The sequence below is a fragment of the Eublepharis macularius genome, chromosome 4 (assembly GCF_028583425.1).
Source record: "Eublepharis macularius isolate TG4126 chromosome 4, MPM_Emac_v1.0, whole genome shotgun sequence".
NCBI lineage: Eukaryota > Metazoa > Chordata > Lepidosauria > Squamata > Eublepharidae > Eublepharis > Eublepharis macularius.
Genome location: NC_072793.1, coordinates 50473562 through 50488394, shown reverse-complemented (window position 1 = coordinate 50488394; position 14833 = coordinate 50473562). Strand labels below are relative to the sequence as shown.

General features: G+C 42.5%; 1 protein-coding gene across 1 annotated transcript in view; it reads right to left on the bottom strand.

Annotated features, from left to right (window-relative positions):
• GABRG2 (gamma-aminobutyric acid type A receptor subunit gamma2) overlaps positions 1 to 4501 on the bottom strand; it is a 90606-nt gene extending 86105 nt beyond the window's left edge. The window contains exon 1 of the mRNA XM_054976263.1: positions 4392 to 4501. Coding sequence (XP_054832238.1) covers positions 4392 to 4501 — 110 coding nt within the window. The remainder of the gene's footprint in view (positions 1 to 4391) is intronic.
• Positions 4502 to 14833: the final 10332 nt, after the last annotated feature.

Below are 14833 nucleotides of genomic sequence, written 5' to 3'. Positions count from 1 at the left end.
AACTCAGTGGGTTGCCCTCAGAGAAAATGGTCACATGGCTGGTGACCCCGCCCCCTGATCTCCAGACAGAGGGGCGTTTAGATTGCCCTCTGCGCCGCAATCTAAACTCCCCTCTGTCTGGAGATCAGGGGGTGGGGCCACCAGCCATGCGACCATTTTCAAGATGTTCCGGAACTCCATTCCCCCGCGTTCCCCCTGAAAAAAAGCCCCGAGTCTTGTCAATTTCCTTTGAACAGGGAATGAAATAGCTCTCCTTTTCACATGCAGAGGACATGTCTGTGACAGATGTAGAAAATGCACAGGGAAGCCTTAACAACTAGTTTTAAAAATTAAATATAAAGAAGTAGAAAATCAGAGGCTTTCCAAGAGCATTGGTTCAGGAGCAGGAGATAGTTTTGTTGGTGTTTGCCACTTTCCTGGTTGTTTGGATCATTATTAGATAAGTACACCCGCATTCGAGTGGTACAGTAGACAGGGCCATAGTCAGCTCAGCATTTTTCACTGAGTAAGGCTGCTGCATGGGACAAACTAGTACACTGGTTGGGGCCAAACACCTACTGGCATTTTCCTGCTACTTCTGTGTCTGTAGGTAAGCTTTAATCATATTTTTTTAAAGAAAACTTTTAAAAGTATATTAGTATGGGCTTCAGGGAAAAAAATGAAGGTACTCATGTGATTTTACACACACTATTACTGTCTATGGCATTCATGCAACTACAGTCCTCTTAGCTTTGCACCAAGAATACTAGATAGGATGGAGAGAAATTGCATTCACTTCATAACAAAATGATACATTTCAAGTGTTAGGGAAATACCACTTCCTTGCCACTGAAGCACTAACTTGAGATAAAACATTCATATTTTGTGTTATGTACTTAACTAGAAAATGAAGTCACACAAAAGGATAACATAATAACAAGCAAAATATACGACACACATGAGAGCAATTGGGAAACCTAAAACCAAAGCCTGAAAAAAACATTTAAATACATCACCAAAAGTAAAATAAAGTGGGAACCATGTATATTTGTGTAATCTATTCACAACCAGAGTGCCACCACAGAAAAGATCCTGTCCCTAGTTACCAACTACCTGACCTCAGAAGGGAGAATTGTACATATGTCTATAAGACCAGAGTTGACCTCAAAAGGTTCATTGGGAAACAGTGCTATCCTAAACAGTTACACCCATCAGAATCCATTGAAGTCAATGGGCTTTGAAGGGTGTAACTAGGGTCAAAATAGTACTGCTGATTTCCTAAATTTTGGGCACCATTGACCGCAATTTGGAAGGACTTTTTTTATTTGAAGTCAGTTTTATCCAAACTTGGGATTTTTAATTTTAATCAATATATCTAGGATCTGATTGTTAGTTCAATGAACTCCTTGATAATAAAGTCACACTCCTATGAGCAGCTTTATTTTTATGGGGTTACATCTGCAGCACTGGTATGGAAACCTAATCCTGGTTCTTATATTAATATAACAGTAGCATTTAGTTATACCGTGCCAGTGGTTACCCACTGGCACAATATAACTTGATAGTACACTGAGGGGGACTTTAATATGTGAGAGCAATAAATGAGTATGGGGGATAAAATGATACACACACACTCCACTGTGCATTCACTATACGCAGCCTCTAAGAGCCATTTTATTTATTTAGATATTGATATCCTGTTTTCCTTCCCAATGAGGACACAAACAGTATAATTCTCCTCTGTTCTATTTTATCGTCAGAACAACAACCCTGAAGGTAGATTAAGCGAGGAGAGTGTGACTGACCCAAGTTCACCCAGCAAGTTCTCATGGCAGAGAAGAGATTCAAACCCAGGCTTCCCAGTCTGTAGTCTAGCATGCTAACCACTACACTGCGCTGGCACTCATGAGACTTTCAAGCAGGCAGACTGATACAGCCTCACATGAGATTAAATGCTGGAGGGAGAAATTATGCGGCAGAAAGGTCCCAACTGAAAATGGCCTAAAAGTATTTTGTCAAGAGTTTGGGAACTAGTGAGATTCCTTAGTTGAAGAGGTTCACTAAGCAGCTGCATAACAAAGGAGAGGACATATGAGGAGTTAGGTTCCCTAAACTAGGGTCTTCTTGTCATCAATGGGACATGACAGCTCTTAACTTTGGAGGGATCAGATCTGGCATTAAATGCTCTGAGCAGTCTTGGTGTCCCAATGCATTATTACAAATAATCATGATCTAGCCAAGGTTATGTACTTTAAAGCATATGTTTAGATCTCTTGTTTAGCAATCAATAGTGTTTAAGTGCTTAAAGGATAAACAAGGAAATACAAATCAGGAATAGTAATATAATATTATTAAAATTTTATGCTGATTTCTTTTGTTCTTATCAAATACTTGGTGCTCTATTTTGAAATTTACAAACACTGACCATCTATTACTTCTTCATTTGCCCAGCTTATGATGACAGGAGGTGACAGGAGTTTGGGAAATCATTTCCAAATAAAGCCACGGTGTGTACAACATCTGGGAAAAGCGTAATTATATCTTCTTTTCAAGAATCGGATTGGAAATGAATGGCTGCAATCGCTAAAAAATGTGAGAACCTTCAGTGAGTTTTCCATAGGGCTAAATGGATGGTGATTACAACGTGAGGCCCACAGCTCTCAGATACACCACTTTCAGTGGATTTATTATCAAGACTAATGGAATGAGTTAGAAAAGGCTACAGAAACAAGCCAGCAGACATTTACTTCATTTACACATCTTTCTTTTTAAGTTGGAACACATGTATGAAGCTCCTTTCTTTTAGGGGTGGGTGGTAAGCGATATAATACAAGCAGTAAGTAAAATAAATAGCTCAAAAAGAGGCGTCCAAAGGCCAGTCCATATGTTTGTTTAAGGCACTTCAGAATTCTGCTGGAAGTTTACATAGAAATAGTTGATTCCTTAGGAAACCAAACAGATTTCAGAGATGCCTTGCTTTTACAAAAACCTAAATTCCCTGTCCTCTCATTTCCTTTTTTAGATTTATCATTAAGCAGTGTTCCCCTTCTTTATTACAACTTCCCACATGTGTTATAGTGTGCATATAAGAAAAACAAAACATGGAAAGCACTTTATACATAGTTGTCCTATAGATGTGAAACTAAAAACACCTGCATGGCTATGATGGGAAAGAAAATAGGTGTTTTTTATTTATTTATTTCCCTTTTCCTCAAGCTATGATAATGCTATATTCTAAGCCTGGAACAGCATGCTGTGCTTTTGATTTCCCAAACGATCATGGGAGTTCTTCAGTATGGCAGGTAAAAAAGAAGTGAAGCAAGCAGGGAAATGTTGAAGCATCACATCTGCTTTACTGTCACCAAATATTATAACCAAAGAGAGGAGGTACCTTTGGCTGTCATGCATCTAGAGAAAGAAAGCTGGTGTCACTATGGAGAAGGCTGCCAGGGCATGAATAGCTAGGTATTTGGCAAATGCTTTGCTACTTTTGACTCCAAACAAGCTAAATGCACTGTCCACAATTTTTATACCCAAAACACCTAGTTCAGCAGCATGGTACTGCTTGGCACTGCAGAAATAATTGCTTGCAATTCCAACCCCCCCACCCCATCCTTGCTGTACAATTTCTCTTTTCTTATTTGCCCTTAAGCTGTGTACATTTATCTGTTTCACACACACACACACACACACACACACACACACTAAACAGGAAGCCTGCTGCTTGTATGCACAGTGTAATTGACAAAGCCTGTGTGAAAGCAATACTCCCATTACAACGTCAGTGTAAACATTTGCCTAATGGGACGATATGGAGTGGGGGGGGGGCCTGCTGTTATCCGGACAGATGCCAGTGCCTCCTTCATGGGCTCGGCGTGCCATCACTCCGCGCTCAGGGTCAGGGATCTGGCCAGGGGAAGCGTCCATGGCCGTTGCTGGGTTGTATTCAGAGCTCTTGGCCCAGCAGAATCCAGAGCACTCAACGGGAAAAGCCCGGCGCAGACTGCTATGGCTGCTGCTCAAGCTGCACATTCTGTCCTCCCAACGAGCCTTAAATATAATTCCTCCCATCGAAGCAGCCGCCGAGAAACTGCAGTGGGAAAGCTTTCATTCGGAAAGCACCTTCCCCCACCCCATCCCGCCGACCACCCGATACCCTTCTTTCAGCATCGTTATGAGGAGGACATAGGGAACATCCTGTATTGAGTATTATGATGAGCAGCGCATACAGTTGGATCGTGGGAAAGGCTTCTCTGCAGCCCTCCATCATCCGCCGTCCAGCTCTTTGCCTTTATAACTGGCATCTCCCCCTCCCCACCACAAACACAAACACACACCCCGCTGCCTCCCCCCCCCCCGCCGCCGTCTGCCCAAACCCTCCGTAGCAAACAGAAATCTCTGCTAGTGCTTACCCCTGGATGAGAGAGAGGAGCAGCAGCGCCGGCACCATCATTTTGAGAGGAGGAGATGCTGCATCCAGGAGCGAAAGGCTGCCTTGGCTTGGTGGATTTGGAGGACTCATCCCTCTCCCGCCCCCTCTCTCTCTCTTCTCCCCACACGCTTTCCCGCCCCCTTTTCTTCTTAGCTGCAGAAAAATCCTTCCCCTTCTTTATTTTGTGATTTGTAGTGGTGATGATGGTGATCCCCCCTCCGCGCCTGCTACCAGGTCCCGTCAGTGGGATGAGGCATAGCTCTGTCTCCCGGCTGCTGGATTTAAAGACTTAGAAAAGGGGGGGGGGAGTGTAGAAATCAGACCTCTACGAACTCCTTTGCAAACACAAATACTGGTTTTAGTAATAATAAAAGCATCTGCTCAGGCAGCACCTTCCAGTTTTCAGGGAATAACATGGCGGGGGGGGGGGGTGCTCACACGTAGACATTACCTAAGCGAGGAAAGGGAAGAAAGACCCCATGATATCCATCACATGGAGGGGGTAGAATGGGGCTGGAGGTGCCAAAGGAGAGGGGTGGGGGAGAGAAAAAGAGATAGAGAAGCCTCTGCCTTACTGCAGATTTAAGTCGGAGGTCAAAGTGGAAATGATGCCCACGGGGATGCAGCAGCCCAGCTCAACACATGCGTGGTGTCAGCGAGCTCTTGGGGCTGGGCTTTTTTTAATTACACATGTGCAGGGCTGGATTTAGGAAGTGAGGTTGTTTCAGCAGTGATCCCAAAATGCCTGTGAAGATGCCTGTGAAGGCAAGAGGCTTTTGTCTCCCGCCACTCATTATCTTTAACTCCCAAAGAAAGAGGTGATTTATCAATCCAAGACACATGCCCTACTCTTCTAAGCATTTTATTGGGGGGGGGGGAGAAGATAGGATAATTGTGATGGTTACTAAGCAACACAAGCAATTGAGAGAAAGGTTGGTATCTCAGAATAAGGAGAATTTGGGGTTCATTTATGGGGATCTGATCCTCCCAATCATCCTCAGAATGGAACCACACAGGGGAAAAAAAGTTTCATGAGCACATACACAGGAACACCTATGGGCAGTATGGTCTACTCGCAGCAGCTCTCCAGTGTCTAAGGCAGAGGTCTCTGTGTGGGACACACACATATGTATGTATGCATGCATGCATGTTTGCATGCATGCATGCCCACACACACATATGTATGCTCTGACCTGGATAGCCCAAGTGAGCCTGATCTCATCAGATCTCAGAAGTTAAGCAGGGTCGGCCTTGGTTAGTAATTGGATGGGAGACTTCCAACAAAGACTAGGGTTAGTCTGCAGTAGCAATAGCAAAGAGTCCAGTAGCACCTCTATGACTACCCAACTTTATAAGCTTTCGAGAGCCACAGCTCTCTTTGTCAGAGGCATCTGGCAAAGACAGCTGTGGCTCTCGAAAGCTTAGCGTTGCAGAGGCAGGCAATGGCAAACCACCTTTGTTAGTCTCTTGCCATGAAAAACCCACCAGGGGTTGCCATAAGTCAGCTATGGCTTGAGGGCACTCTCCGCCACCACATATATGAATACACACACACACACATACACACACTTCATTTATACCCCACCTTTCTCCATAATGGGAACCCGAAGTGTCTTACATCATTCTCCCCCTCCTCCATATTTCCTCACAACAGTTCTGTAAGGTAGGTTAGGATGAGAGTATGTTACAAAGTCACTCACTGAGCTTCCATGGGAAAATGGGGAATCGAGACCCAGGTGTCTCGGATCCAAATTCATCACTCTAGCCACTATACCACACAGGCTATAACTTCTGCCACCTGAACCTTTTAACTAGAGATGCTAGAGTTTGACCCTGGAACATTCTGCAAAGCACACATTCTATACCACTGAGCCATGGTCCCATCCCTATAATTTTACATTTATTTTGCTGCTTCAAAACCATTTTTATGTGTTCGGTTGAGCTTGATTTTGTTCTACATGGCTTTGGAAATGAGAACCAGCAGTTAGAGTGTTAGACTAATGGAGAAACCGAGAGCAGAACTACAAGTGACAAAAGGCACAGATTGGACACTTGTCAGCTTCCCTCAAGTTTTGATGGGAAATGTAGGCAGCTTGGCGAAATGTTGGACAAGTGACAGTTGAAAAGTCCATTGGACAGCAGTCAGAGAGCCGAGCTGCAAGACCAGGATGCCTACATTTCCCATCAAAACTTGAGGGAAGCTGACAAGTGTCCAATCTGTGCCTTTTGTCACTTGTAGTTCCGCTCCCAGTTTCAAAACCCCATTCAGCCACAAAGCTCACCTGAGGTTAACCATCATCTCTCCATCAACTCCAAAGAACTGTTGTGAGAAAAAAGGGGGGGAAGGAAAACACGTATGGTGCCCTGGACTCTTTGGAGAAAGAAGGAGCTATAGATAAACAAATGTATGCATGATAAAAAGAAGCTTATACTTTCTTAAATGACCCGTCAGTGTTGCTAGAGATGAGCAATAAAACTAACTACTCTGGTATATTTTTATTTATTTTATTTACTTAATTTATACTCCCCCAGCAGGGACCCAAAGTGGTTTACATAGTTCTCCATTTTATCTTTAGAACAACTCTGTGAAGTAGGTTAAATTAAGAATGTGCCTGATCCAAGATCATCCAGTGCTATGGTTGTTGTGGGTTTTCCGGGCTGTATTGCCGTGGTCTTGGCATTGTAGTTCCTGACGTTTCGCCAGCAGCTGTGGCTGGCATCTTCAGAGGTGTAGCACCAAAAGACAGAGATCTCTCAGTGTCCAAAAGATCTCTGTCTTTTGGTGCTACACCTCTGAAGATGCCAGCCACAGCTGCTGGCGAAACGTCAGGAACTACAATGCCAAGACCACGGCAATACAGCCCGGAAAACCCACAACAACCATCGTTCTCCGGCCGTGAAAGCCTTCGACAATACATCATCCAGTGCGCTTCATTGGCAGAGCTGGGATTCAAACTTCAGTCTTCCAGATGGTAGTCTAACCACAATCCCACACTGTTGTGATTGAGAGAGTGGTAGCTGACCAACTCCAGACCTTCTTGGATAACTCTAATGCTTCGGACCCTTTCCAATCAGGCTTCAGACCAGGGCATGGGACAGAGACAGCACTAGTAGCATTAGTGGATGATCTCTGTCTGACTATGGACAAGGGCCATGCCTCCTTACTTCTCCTCCTGGATCTCTCTGCAGCCTTTGACACAGTAGACCATGCGATCCTGTTGAGGTGTTTAGAAACAGAAGTGGGCATCAAAGGATATGCCCTGGACTGGTTTCAATCATTTCTCATGGAATGGACTCAAAGGGTTGCTGTCGGAGATCAGCTATCTCCAGAATGGGAACTATCTTGTGGGGTTCTGCAGGGCGCAATCTTATCTCCCATGTTATTCAACCTCTACGTAAAGCCTTTAGGAGAACTCATTTGCAGCTATGGAGTTGAGTGTCATCAGTATGCAGATGACACCCAACTCTATATCTCACTATCCAGGTCCCCACAGGATGCAGTGGAAATCGTAGATAGCTGCCTGACAGCTGTGGTGAAATGGTTGAAAAACAACAAATTGAAATTGAACCCAGACAAGACTGAAGTGATGCTTGTTGGGAAGGCAGAGATCTTGAAGGGCATTGTACTCCCCACTTTCGATGGAGTTTGTCTGACCCTTGCAGACTCAGTTAAAAGCCTAGGGGTTATACTGGAGCCAATGTTATTACTAGAAAAACAAGTTAAGGCAGTGGAAAAAATGCTTTCTACAACCCCACTCTAGCCTGGAAGATGACTTCTTATCTTGACACGGCTGACCTGGCCACTTGGATCCATGCTATGGTAACATCAAGGCTTGACTATTGTAATACTCTATACATTGGCATCCCATCTAAGTTAACTAGGAGGCTCCAATTAGTGCAAAATGCTGCAGCTCGATTGTTATCAGGAGCGAGCAGGAGCATGAACATCACTCCCATCCTACAGTCACTCCACTGGCTACCCATCGTTTACCGTGCTCAGTTCAAAGTATTAGTTATTACATACAAAGTTCTTCACGGCTTTAGTCCAGCATACCTATAGGACCGCCTCCCTCCCTATGTTCCTCCACGGCAGCTTTGCTCATCTGAACAGGGTCTCCTGAAGGTACCAGGCTGCACACAGATGAAGTCAGCAGCAGCCTCTACATGGGCTTTCTCTGTGGTGGCCCCTCTCCTATGGAAGTCAGAGGATCCCCCACTCTCCTGGCTTTCTGTAAATGATGCAAAACCAAACTATTCAAAAAGGCTTTTTACTCAAATGGGAGGGCTGCATTGTAGGGATGGGGTCTCAGGTGCTTCACTAACAAGTTGGGGATCATAGACTTCATCACCAATTTTGCCTCATATATTATCTGCTGCTTTAAATATGTACTCCCATGTACAACCATCGCTCCATGCTGTCTAATGTTAGCCCTAGAATTGATGATGTTTTGCTTCAGTATCTCTACTATGTCTTGGATCCTTGCTAATGCTATGTCTTTACACTTGTATATGTTTACCTTATGGTATTGTATTGAAATGTACTTAACTTGATACTGATTGCATTAACTTCATACTGTATAATCCGCCTTGAGTCTCAGTGAGAAAGGCAGACTATAAATGATGTAAATAATAAATAATAATAATAAAAAATAATAAAATAAAATGAGAAGTATTCTTAATAAAAATAGGCAATAAAGATATCAAGAGGAAAACAAGGAAAAACTAATAATGGGACTCATGATACCTCTTTGAAACTTGGCTTTTCCTATAGTTCTCATGTAGGAAAGTGTTTTTTACCTTTACAGCTAGGTGGAAGGAAAACAACATCAGCAAATTGTACATAAATGAGGTTAGCTACTACTTCCACTGAGCAGTGTGTGAGTGGGGGCAGGGGGGGACTGATATGCCATTATCTGATTTGGGGCTTCACTGTGCCATGGAGAAGAAACTACCTAATTGTAACAGCAATGCTGTAGAAATTTGAATTTCACCTTCCACATTTGGACTAGCCTTATAAGGAAAGGAAATTCTGTGGAGTGATAGAAAGTCAAAGATGGAGCAGACCCCTTCTCTGTTTCCACCTGAGAAGAAAAGCATAGCAATGAATGGGAAGAAATATCAAAAGCCCTGAGAGAGGAATTAAGGTGAAGATATAGAAGAAATATGAAATATCGTTGAAATCAAACTACATAATTTCCCCCTGCATGTACAAGTCTTCCCTGAGCATGATACTGCCAGCCAAAGAAACACAAATGTGCACCATTGTGTACTGCATAGAACTACAGCAATAGTATGAATGAAACCACACTTATAGGGAAAGTATACATTACTGTCATGTGAATGCATGGAATAGTTTTTTAAAGAATGTGAACAGAATCCACTTAAAAATCCTATCACACAAGGATGGTAATTGGCAAATGCACAGATAGCAGCTGACCCTTAAAGCAGTAAAAACAAGCTGGTATAAATAGGCATGACAAAAGTTAAGTGCAAGAATCCAGTTTTGTGCTTTCCTTAGAATATATATTGCACTGTTAAATGAAGCACAGCCAATGTCAAGCATTTATTTAAGTTACAACCTAATTCACAGTGGTCTATAATAAGTGCATTTCTTTTCTTGATAGCTATTCGGGCCAATTCCCTATTATCTGGATTCAATTGAAAGCTAAATTCCTAATTGCCTAGATATTCACACAGGTCATTATGCGGTTAATTGGCAAAATTGTGATACTGGCACATGAACAGTAGCATCCCAAATAAACACTACTGCTTACATATCATTTGACTGTAAGGGTATGGGTGTGAGCAAGCTGTAGGAAGCTGAAAGCAAGCCAGAGCAGGGCAAGGCAGCCTTTTGGCATCTCTCTCAAAGAGGCAACCTAATCACACTGGTAACTTGAGCGAGTCAAATGGGGCAGCAGTATCCTGCCATATTCCTTATTGGATCCTCTCTTGGACCATATGATACTAATTGTTGACTGGCCTTCATTTTGCTGGGACATAGCAAGGCAAATGCATGGAAGGTGACATGCAAATTTCAACAGCTTTGCTGTTACAATTGTGTAGTATATTGGGTAAATACGGAGGCATTTTTTTGCAAGCTGATGTTTGGAGCTAAAGAAACATCTAAATCAGAACCATAAGCACTGGGAGAACTAAAGCTAAGGTCAGGAGAATAGAGATTGCAGACCAAATACAGAAACCAATATTGAGAAGACTCCAAAAAGAGACCAAAGGACAGAGGTCAAGAGCCCAGCAGTCTGTCCAAAGAGTTGGAGATGAAAAACAGAGAATCAGAGAGTGCTGGCAGGGCAGCACAGAGCAGGAACCTGAGCTCAAGATGAAGACAATGGATTCAAGCTTGATATGGAAGTATTTATTTATAACAACTAAACATACAAACACATAAGCAGTAGCACATGATGAACAGAAAGTAACTGCTCAGAAACCCAGACAATCCTAAAAACGGATTATCCATGGTAGCTCTCATATAGATTCACCCTAGACCCTAACTGGTTCATGGCTGCTGCTCAACATGTGATGGCATCATGTGGGATGTACCTGGTTTTAACTCCTCTTTAGCTAAGACAGTGGGCGTAGGGTCTTAAGGCAAGGAAAATTGGGGGAGAGGCTTCTGCTCAGAAAGACAAGAAATCTGGCTAGTAATATTCACATTCTTCGTCATGGCTGGATATTTTTTTTTTTGCCTCAGTGTGCATTAAGTTCCCAAAGCTGTGATCTCTTGGAAGTAGAAAAAGACAACTGACCTTTGTTTAAAATAACATTTATATTTTAAAAAATCCATGTACCACCATAGAGAAACTTACATGAAACTGTTACATACCATCTCCTTGTCCAGTCATCTAAAACATGGCTAGGACGAGCCACAGAAGATACCATGCTGCTCTTGGAAACTGGCTAGGCTTCCTTACAGAAGCGTATCCCATATTTTGGGGGGAAAGTCAAATAAAACCATATAATATTTAGCAGGGCAGAGAACTAGTCAGCAGCTATATCTAGTGATAGGCAAACTTCCCTCTGCCCAATTGGTTCAATACCAGCAAGTTTTCTCAGTGATCCATCGCAATATGTTTGTTTGTTTTCTAAGAGTTCTCTTCCAATTCATAATGCACATGGATGGTTCTGCACACATTTGTATTGCCCAGATGGAACTGTAGGTTGGTTTCACCTTCCTGGGAATTTACCATTCTCCCTGACTCCCAGACAAACACACCTGGGAGCAAAGATTTGGATGCGTAACTACAGTCGAGAATAAAAAAGCTGCTTGGTTAGTAGTCGATCGCAATCTACAAGATGTAAGCAGTGAATATTAAGGAACATTTGTGTATGTGCCTAAAAGCAAATACTTCAGGTGCCATTGCTACATGCTCAGAATGTTGTGCAATATTCAGAGCACTATTTATTTGTGTCATGCATTGCCCACATTCTTCACGGAGACTCAAGGCAGATTGCACAGTGTCGGTCAATATGATCAATGGCTAGGACATTCAGTGAACAATATAGTAGGGTATGGGTTACAGAAATCTGAAAAAAACAAAGCAGATATCCAATACAGAGGTGAAATATATTAAAACAAAACATTTAAAAAATTAACATGACATACTAAATGATGCAGAAACTACCCATTAGTAGCATACTTACAGCAACAGATGGTACACAGTATTATATCCTACAGTCCCCATCACTTTACCAAAACATATGTCTGAATGATTTCCTAACAACACAGCCCTATTACCTATATAAATATACCCTCCTGAATAACTCAGTTTTGCATAGTTTGAGGAGCGAGAAGAGTGGAAGCTTGCCTGACCTCTTCAAGCAGGCCATTCCATAAAGTGGGGCCACCACATAGAATGTATGTATATGGGCAGCTGTTGATTTGGCCCATGTTCTGCAGAAGGCTCTGTTGAGATGAGCAAAGCTGCTGTGGCAGAACATAGGGAGAGAGGTGGTCCTGTAGATATGAGAGACAAAGGCCCTGAAGAGCTTTGTATGTGATGGCCAAAACCTTGAACTGAGACTGGTAACTAATGGGCAGCCAGTGGAGTAACCACATACTCCATCTAGCTCTTAATTGAGCTGTGCTGTTCTGCACCAACTGGAATCTCCAAGTTCACTTTGAGTGGAGACCTACGTAGAGTGCATTAGAGTAGTCTAGTCTCAATGTTACCATGGTGTGGTTCCAGACAGCCAAATCAGCTTTGTCAGGGAGCCGTCTTCTAAGCCTGACTGGGTTTGAAGAAGGCTTTTTATTTTTTATTTTTTATTTTATTTTTTACAGCTACATTAACTTGTTTTTTTTTAATAGCAGTGCTAGAAACTAAGATGTAGACCTCAATTTGTGATACAGCTAAACCTTACAGACTACACAAATTCTTCTGGTGAATGAAGTATTGAACAGACTTCTGTGACATCATTAGTCATATCAGTCTGTAATTTTTTAAACATTGCACTGAGAATTCCAGATGTTGTCACATGCATATCCACCAACTTCAGAGATATTAGGATACGAGAGGCTGACCTTCAAGGACTTGATGGGGAGGGGAAATTCCATGCCCATACTGCCCTCATTCTACTTTCACTTAACTTTCCTTCTCTTTACCTCTGGCTCTACTTGCTCCTCCCCTCTGCCTCCACTTTCTCCACTTGCTGCCTACTCAGTTCCCCCCTGACCACACACTTATTCTGCCTTTCCCTCCTAGGCTTATCAATCCCAGCTTCCTCACCCACTTAGTCATCTTTCCTCCTACATGTTTGCCACTCACCTAAGAAGTAAGTGGGTGGGGACTGGCAAACTGGAACCAGCACCAGCTTCCCTTTCTCACCTGATCGAGGTGGCGATCACCACCACATTTTCATATTGCTTCTACAACCCCAAAATTCAGACTCCACAGGTTATTTCTTCTTAATAATAATAATAACAACATTTGATTTATACACTGCCCTTCAGGTTGACTTAACACCCACTCAGAGCAGTTTACAAAGCATGTTATTATCCCCACAACAAAACACCCTGTGAGATGGGTGGGGCTGAGAGAGCTCCTAGAAGCTGTGACTGACCCAAGGTCACCCAGCTGGCTTCAAGTGGAGGAGTGGGGAATCAAACCCGGTTCTCCAGATTAGAGTCCCACACTCTTAATCATTACTCCAAACTTGCTCTCTTTTGCTTCTTCTCCTCCTGTTTTTTTACCTCCTTTAATTTTTTTAACAAATCATATTTTTCTGCATACCTGAAGACAAGACATGTCTTTTTGCTCTGGCCTTTATTTAAAAGATTGTTCTTTTAAAATTGTTTTTATACTTTGCTGTAGCCTGAGGACGGTTCTCTATGTTTAATAGTGGTTTTTATGCTTGGGCTTGTTGGTTTGTTTTTAATGGCTGTATGGTATTAATGTATTGTTTTTGTTATGTCTTAAGCAAGTTTCTGAAGAAGCAGCGTAAACACTTTATAAATAAAATAAACTTCAGATGAAATCTCTGTATTTTTTTCTGCCCCCATACTGTTTGACAGTGTGTTCCTCTTGAAAGCATCTAATTCACATTCTTCCTCAGATTCCAAAAATATTTTATATTGCTACTACTTTCCTTGCAACTATAATGGCACAAACCAGGGCTACAGCCACAGGAATAACATACTTCTCACTGCTTAACATTCTTTTGGATAGTTGTTGCTCACAGTAGAAACCCTACCCAAATTAATTATTAATATAAAGCATTATATCCCACCCATGTCTCCTCAAAGCAGCTAACAAAACAAAAATTCCAAGGACACAAGAGCATAGCAGTCTACAGCCAAGATAAAAATAGCTCACAGATTGAAAATGCACAGGTTAAAAATGAACACATTAAAAACAAGGATGCATCTGTCAAAACAGCATACACTTCAGCAAAAGCCCTCTAAAATAAAACTATAACAACAACAACATTTGATTTATATACCACCCTTCAGGACAATTTAACGCTCACTCAGAGTGGTTTACAAAGTGTGTTATTATTATTCTCAAAACAATCACCCTGTGAGGTGGGCGGGGTTGAGAGAGCTCTGGAAGAGCTGTGACTGACTCAAGGTCTCCCAGCTGGCTTCAAGAGGAGGAATGGGGAATTCAACCCAGCTCTCCAGATTAGAGTCCTACCACTCTTAACCATTACACCAAACTGGCTCCCTACAGACCTTGTTGAATGCCCCAAGGAAAGTGCCCTTTGCCATCTTTCTGGTATGCCATTCCAGCGGACTGAACCAACCACAGAAAAAGCTTGTGCCCTAACAATGGTTTCTCCTAAGAAAGACCACCATGAGGAGACAGTGATCTGAAAACGTAGCTGGTGTGTGGGAGTATACTGGGAGATGCAGTTCAACAAGTATGAGGCCCATAAGCTTTTTAATTTAGCCCTGAAGCAAAT